General features: G+C 40.2%; 1 protein-coding gene across 1 annotated transcript; it reads right to left on the bottom strand.

Annotated features, from left to right (window-relative positions):
• Nucleotides 1–5,000: 5,000 nt before the first annotated feature.
• xbp1 (X-box binding protein 1) lies at nt 5,001–7,567 on the bottom strand. The gene is given in 6 exon segments (XM_048188944.1): nt 5,001–5,960; nt 6,062–6,145; nt 6,148–6,228; nt 6,329–6,445; nt 6,594–6,690; nt 7,202–7,567. Coding segments are annotated over 6 exon segments (1,176 nt in total). The 5' UTR covers nt 7,426–7,567; the 3' UTR covers nt 5,001–5,387.
• Nucleotides 7,568–8,098: the final 531 nt, after the last annotated feature.

Below are 8,098 nucleotides of genomic sequence, written 5' to 3' on the forward strand. Positions count from 1 at the left end.
CGTTTTTTCCAGCTGCTAACGTATCCTGGGCATCATGCAATCTCTTTGAATGGGGAAACATCAAATTCTCCAAAACTGTTGGCCAACCTTATGATTATATTTCATATTTGAAATCACCAATGAAATCTAACAACCGGCTCATAAATGTAGTTTCTAAACGCTCAAAAAAACAGGCTGGATCAAGCTAATGCGCATACGCAGACCTAAATGCGCATCTCTTCGGAGGCGCGCGTCTCAGTGATTCTAACGGCCGCTGAAGTGACGCGATGACTTTACCAGTCAGCGATTGGCTGTTATTTTGAAGGCGGGACTTATTCCGCCATATTGCGCATTACACTTTCTCCCATTCAAAACAATACGAGTAACGCGTCTTGTGTTAGGGGCCGTTCACACAGAACGCGTTTTTCTATTCCAATGCGCTACTTTCCCATTGTTTTTCTATGTAAACACGCGCTTGACGGACGTGCATGACTATTACGCTCGCGTCTCGCGTCTTCTGCAGTGCCTCACACATGAGCGCCGCGTTTTTAAGACGCCGTGTCAAGTTAAAAGAATTTAAACTTTTACACGCAGCGCAGCTCATCAATGTCAGTTCCAAAACAGTGGACCAATCAGAAGAACTTGGAGGCGGGGCAAGCGTTGCGAGTTGGCATGACAACTGTTTTATATAATGGCAACATGGCGGAGGAGGCGCTCATTATTATCTTATTTTCTTTTTTTCCATATCAAAACTTGTATCTGTCAATTCTGCTGTTTACCTATTTCTGTTATTTCCGTTGTTGTCGTTATTGCCTCACGTCTCAAAAGCCCGTCTCGAGACACTCGCGTTCTACGCTGCGCTTTTTTAAAAACCACTCCTGAGCGCTGCGTCTCGCGTTTTAAGACGCAAGGACGCGTTCTGTGTGAACGGCCCCGTATTCTATAGTCTTTGGTAAAACGCTGCGCACATCACTGTCACTTTTTAGCCAGCCGTCCAATCAGAGTGGAGGAGGGGCGGGACAAATACTACACCGGCCAACCGTCACAACATTCTTGCTGTACAACAACATCAACAAACAGAGAACGGAACAAAATGGATGAGAAATTAATTTTGCTGCTCTCCGAAAATACATAGCACAGTAATTTCACATTGTGTCAACATTTTAAGTCTGAAACAAATGACCTGCAAAATCAGTTATAAGTAACAGTGCCGCAGATATTCCGTATCATAGCACCAAAGCGTCTCAACGGAAAAAAACGCTGCGCTGCAGAAGCGCTCTCGAGCGCTCACAGACGGGCGTTTTAAGCAGAGCGCCTAGCGTTTTCAGCTGGCTAAAAACGCTCTGGTGGACACACGGCCTAATAGCCTTTGTGCACATCCAGCATTGAACTCGTGTAGATTCTGGAAGCTGTCTTCAGCGCCGCATCCAGTGTAGAAAATATCACAGATTATAATGGGTTCTATTATCTTTTGACGCGTCACGTCGCACAGCTCTCGTTCGGTGTAAACAACTCTTCCACTTCCATTAAACTGTGCCACATGGCCTCGCCCACTTTGTTGCGTGTTTATGTTAATAGCAAGGGTTTATGATGTCACCAACCCGGGAAGAAGCTTGTTGTAGTCCAAACCGGCCGTTTTTGTAGGCATTAAACTGCCATAACTTTAAAAGACAATATCTCCATTTGCATTGAACTTTCAGCGCTGTAACTTTGCAGATACTGTTTATGTTCCAGCAGCAACATTACACACAAACTAAAGCTAAAAAAGTGAAATCGCATGTAACCACCCCTTTAAGTGCCTCCTAAATGAGTAACTGACCAAATAGCAGGATAGGGATGTTTGTTATTTGTTTTCTTGTGGGTTTTATAATGGCAATGTTGCATAACTGTACTAAGTCTGAACAGTCAGTTTTAACGGTTATTCTAGTCTGTTTCTGAGCACACACAAAGCACGAGTTAAGAAAAATAGGAAATGAGTGTAGTTCTCAGTGAATGGAGAGTAAAACAAAGCTGTCTTGTCTCGGTTATGCTTCCTGTTTTGGTCATCTTGTTGGTCATGCAGAGGTGGACGGTTGACACCCTCCCCTCTTCACTCACACTTACTCATATATGTCTCAACACACTATAGCCTACACACACACACACTAATTTTACACCAGGGCTGTTTTAAGAAACAGGCACTTGTGGACACTGTAGAAGGGCAGTTTTGAAAATATAAATGTAAAATATGAATATCCTGACCAAAAACTTCTTGATAATAATGCTAACACTCTAGGCCTTCTAAATAAGTACAGATTTTATGTAAATAATTGAATTTGCTCATAGGAAAAGACTATAAAGTCTAAATGTCTTGTGATTCTCTAGGATAAGAAGGAAAATCAATTCAGGAAAGGTGTTTTTGTCATTGTAAGCTTGTATTTCTGGTCTTGGTGGCATTTTGAGTCAGTGTGAAACCAGGCGCAACAAACACACCTGTACAGGAAAGACTGGCAGTTATTCTCTCGTATTGCTTCCATTTTTCATTTACATGAACTGATATGTCGTGTGATTTGCGGTTATTCTGCCATTCACATAGGATATTATCTTAATTAGCACTAGTTATATTGGTAAAAGCATAAAAGTGATGAGGCATGATATCAAGTTAATACTGATCGATACCATTGGTTCAATCTATATCCTTTTATAAAGTTCAATGTGTGTTGTTTCAGTAAATATGATTGTGTCTTTAAGAGATGAAAACATTCACAAACTCAGAATGTTCTTCAAAGACTTGAGAACTTAATCTCCGTGAAAGCTGTTGCCCTACTTGACCTTCTGCATCACATGTCTTTTGTCACCCCTCTCTGAGCTGAAAAACTATTCAGCATGAACGTTTCTCCACAGCTGACTTTGATCCGTAATACATCCCAGCATGGTTTCTCTTTCTGATCTGATGCAGGTTTCTGTGCTGAGAAATAAATTGCTATTTGAGTTGACGTCAGGCAATATGTAAATTTTGGATATAAACTTTTCCAAGATGTCAGTCTTTCAGTTTTCATCTTGCAGACAATAAAAAAGGAGGGACTTGGGGCAGTATGCAACCACCCAAAACACCTTACTAACAACACATCAATAAGCTAAAAACCACCCAGAATGCCTAGTCAAAAACTCTCAGCACCCTAGCCTTGTGGTGGAGGGTTTTCCACAAGCAAGCAAAAAAATATATTGAAAAATCTAATTTGGTAGTTTGTTATTTTCATTTAAGTTCAGATGGTGGATAGTCCCTGAAACCGAGACTGGTGGGGCGTTTATGGGTATTTCCCAGTGTCCATCAGCTGCTGGCATCCTTATAACTGCTGTAACTGAGACTGTAAGATGAGAGTTACTGCAGGATTTATCTCAATCACCAAAGGTGATGATAGTGTCATTTTAAGACCTTGAATAACATTCTAATTTGAGCCTGTGCTTTAGTGTATATATAGCAAAGTATATAGGCCTATGGTATATTTTGAGAATTAACGATGATGTTACATGTCTGACCAAAGATTCTGTTAATCCATAGTCAGTAATGTCAGCGTATAGGCATATCCTGTGTTGGCTTGTTTCTACAATATCTATTTTGAAACAAAAACCCACAATCCACGCCTTCCGCTCTACTGCGCTGTCTCGAAAGTAACTTCGCAATATCAAACGACATACATTTTCTCACCTCAGCATATTTCAGGAACTTCACCCGATGTGAGTTAGAGGATGAGACAAGATGTACCACAATGTGGTATTACAAAGATGCCAAGTGAATGATGGGAGATTTCCTCTTCAAAAAGTTTGTTTGGTGAAATGTTTTGTTTGAAAGAGAACCATCACATACCTGCCTTACATTTTTGGATTGTAAAAAAAAAAAAAAAAAAACTTTTATTCAGCATTTAATTGATTAAAAGTGACAGTAAAAGTAATTAATAATGCTACAAAAGATGAACATCAAATAAATGCTGTTCTTTTGAACTTTCTATTATCAAAGATAATAAGCAGCACAACATTGATAAGAAAAGTTTCTTCACCTCCAAATCGGCATATTAGAATGATTTCTGAAGGATCATGTGACACTGAAGACTGGAGTAATGATGCTGAAAATTCAGTTTTAAAATATATTGCAACAATCTTTTATTACTGTTTTTACTGTATTTTTTTAATCAGACGAATTCAGCTTTGGTGAGCATAAGAGAGTCAACTTGCAATATATCTTTAAAAGTGTGCCGTTGCCTGGAATTTAAGCCCCCAAGGGATTTTTGGAGATCTGGCCTCCACCCCAGTCTCCACCCTGTACTGAGAAACCAGGCTGATTGAATTAGCCTGGGGATAAAAAGGTGTAAACTATCCTACACCAGCCTTTAAATCACAATATACTACATTGATTACATCCCAGTTGGCTCACTTTTGACTGAAACAGAAACTCGGGTAACATTTCAAAAGAAATAGAAACTTTTTGCAAAAAGAACAGAACTTCTATTGCAATTTTACGCGTTAACATGCCTCGGGGAGTAATCAGATTAAAAAGACGCTTTGACATGATAACGGTTGTGTAATCATTTACTTTTGAAGCCTATCTTATCACCTCTTGTTTTAGAAAAGTACAGAAAGCAGGTGGTAAAGTCCCAAGGGCAACTTGACATGGTACAGGAACCAAAAATACTCACCATTAGCACAAGAACTCTACGTGTAAAGTATATGGATACATTCAAGTTAAGAGTTAACGGTTATCTAGTTTAGATAAACACATTTTCCACTGAATTGGAAGGTTGTCATTTGGGTTAGAGAAACAATGAACACAAACACCTGAATCATTTTTAAAATATCAACCTTTTTTTTTGTCTTCTGCAGAAGACAATAGGTTTGGAAGGACTTGAGGGAAAGTAAATGGCAGAATGAAAATTTTTTTTTGGGTGAGCCATCCCTTTAAAGGAAGCTAAACAATGGAGTATGGAATAGAAAGCAGGTAAGAGCTCTGGCACGTTCAAATTCCAAAAGTCAGACAACAAAGCATGTTATGCAATGCAGATTTTTTTTAATGCAATATGATTGAGGAGAGCATTTACAATAAAATTAAGTTGTACATTAAGCATTCGAGACAGATTACATACAGAACTCTAGAAAAGGGAGATAAACAAATAAATAGGTCTACTTTTAAAAGGATTAGCCCCCATCCCCTTCCCTGACAAAAATACTGAGTTGCGTTTGAACTGTACATAGAGTCGCCGCAAGTCTCGCACACAAATAGACCTGCAATATTACAACAGAAGCCTTAAAGCAATGCCTTTGGTCTAAATTGCAAGAGGGGTTATATGCTACTGTCATACTATAACTATGAAGCACATGGCAATCACTTACAATAAAAGAGCAAAGGCAGGCGTATTGGATATTGTATGCAACTTTCAGACACTAATCAGTTGGGGAAAGAGTTCAGTAGCAAACATGTCATCCCAAGAGCCCTCAGAGCAGAGAGGGGATGAAATGTTGCTGAAGGGGGAGGGAGATCTCTCACATCCAGAGTCACTGTATGCATCCGTCAGACACGAAACCTTCTCGTAGTCGCTGAAGGAAGAGGCGTCGGAGAGGAAGTCATCAACCGCGTCTGGATTCTGATCTGTCACAGGGATGACCAATTCCTCTGGTTCGTCTTTAACGGACACCGTTTGGACTTCCACCTCGATTTCTTCATCGACCTCACAGAAGGCAACGGAATCCTCGCTTTTGATATCGAAAATGCTCTCCTCGCTCACCACCTCTGCGGGTTTGGTGTAGATGTGGTCAAAGTGGATCAGTTCATTAAGGGCCTCCAGCTTAACTGGTGCGGGCCCCAAAGCTGCAGGTGGGGAGGAAGGTACTTGCTCTCCGGCACCCCCAACCAGCTCAAGCTCTTGGTGGGCTTCCTGTGCTTCTTGGAGTTCTGTTTTGAGGAAGAGTTCTGGGTCAAGGATGTCCAGAATACCAAGTAAGAGATCAGACTGCAGGCGACAAGAATTCAAAGTTAGTTTTTGTTGGTGCACAGCAAATGAGAGAATTCTAAACCTCGGAAAACCAAGAGACAAAACCGCGGGATATTTACCTCAGTGTCTGCAGGGCCAGGGCTGTGAGTATCCATGGTGAAGTCTTCAGATTTGGGGACTGCTGGGCCTGCACCTGCTGCGGAGGCACACGTAGCCTGAGTGCTGCGGACTCAGAAGACCCGGTCACCAAACCCAAATCGCTCACTGCGGACTCCAGTACCTGAACCTAAAAGAGAATGAGAGGCGTTAGCGGGAAGTGGAAAAACTACTCTTTTAACCACCCGTTTAGCAACTAATGATAGTACGACAAACTACAGTCTTTTTACCTTCTCTTTTTCCTCCAAGGTATCCAACCCCAGTCTCTGTCTCAACTCCTCATTCTCACTGATCAGTTCGCTCGTCTTCTCTAGCAACAGCCTGTTCTCGACATGAAGTTTCTGATTCTGTGAAAAAACATCAAAATTAATTCTGAGCAGCAAAGGGGGGAGGGGAAAAATAAATGAAGATCTATTTTGCACATTAGATGGAACTTAAAAAAAAAAAAAAAAAAAAAAAAAAAAAAATATATATGATAAGGGTCAGCCAAAGTACCTCAAGCTCCAACTCCAAAACTTGCTGCTCCAACTCCCCCATTTTGGCCTTTTTTCTGTCTCTTGCCGTCTGTGCAGCAACTCTGTTCTTCAGTTTCCTAAGAATGAAATCATAGCTGTTTAACATACTTTTTTTTGGCTAAACAATATATATAAGATTTATCTGGAACATGATATAGTGGGAAAACCATATATATATACACATTTTATTTTGTTTATTCAATTAATATTTATATATTCCTATAGCTATTTTATATAAAACAAACATTTCCTCTTTACTAAGCAAACCATTTTTGGCAGGTCAGACGATGTTGAGGAAATAGCGCATGCGCAGTCATGTTCCTGCCACGCAGGCAACTATATTGATTCAGAGGGGGAGGGACTGACCGGCAAACCCCACTAATCTTGGCTGGGATTCAAATTCTTCCGTATGGAAGGGTCAAATTGGTTCATTTTGGTTCATTTTTAGCAATTCCTGAATTTTACAAATTAGAGCGTCAATGTATGAAACTAAATGTTGGCCCTCTGGTGAATTATTTCGGTTTAACCCGGTTTCAAACCAACTAAATAGATGAAAGGATGATGAAATTAAATCCCAGCTCGTCTCACCTTCGAAGTGCTTTTTCCTCTGGGCTCAGATGTGTGAGTCTCTGCCTTTTGCGCAGTGGTTGTCCAGAGATGGTGGAGTCGGAGTCTGAAGAGGCTTGGTTCGGTATCATGACAGATATTGAACGGCTGTATCCGCCCTGTGTCGCCACGGACGAAGCGCTCGGTTTTCCCGATATTAGAAGGACTTTGTGGGCTCCTCCGGTCCCTGCTGTAACTACGACCATGTTGTGTAGTTTTGTGGATTAGGATCTGTGCAAAGACCCCTTACTGTATTGTTTAGGGGTGGGAAAAATGTCCTAAAAAAATCGTCTTAATTCCCCGTATGCACTTCCCCTTCGATCGCTGAAAATTGAAGAAATGGAAACGCTCGCGTTCTTTTTCTACCGTCGTGGGGCGCTGCGATTGGCTGCCGGGACCACTGACGTATTCTGACGTATTTGGACGTCAGTCTGCTTGACTTAAATTAGCTGATGTAAGTTTCATGTTTACGCCGTGGACATTCATACTCATAACAATATTTTTCATATGGATTTTTAAATAAAAATTCTAGACTTGAAGAAAAATAAAATTATGTAAAGAATATGACCTTATTAATTTCGATCTAATTGTAAATAAATTCAACAAAAATGTGATATAAATGTGGTCTAAAGCCATGTTCATTATTTTTTATAAAAATAAAGCATTATTTTTAGTTGATTCTTGATCTGCAAAACAGCAAAGCACACTAGATTTTTGTGAAAAAAATTCCAGTTAGCCTATTTAATCTCATGCCCTTCATTTTTCTATTTCCATTTTCTTTTTTCAAATCTATACACTTTGTAGATTGACGTAAGCCTGTTTTGCATATTGACATGAAAAGCTACTTCAGCTGACAAAATTCATGTGTGCATGTGAATT

This window comes from Megalobrama amblycephala, linkage group LG4 (assembly GCF_018812025.1).
Source record: "Megalobrama amblycephala isolate DHTTF-2021 linkage group LG4, ASM1881202v1, whole genome shotgun sequence".
NCBI lineage: Eukaryota > Metazoa > Chordata > Actinopteri > Cypriniformes > Xenocyprididae > Megalobrama > Megalobrama amblycephala.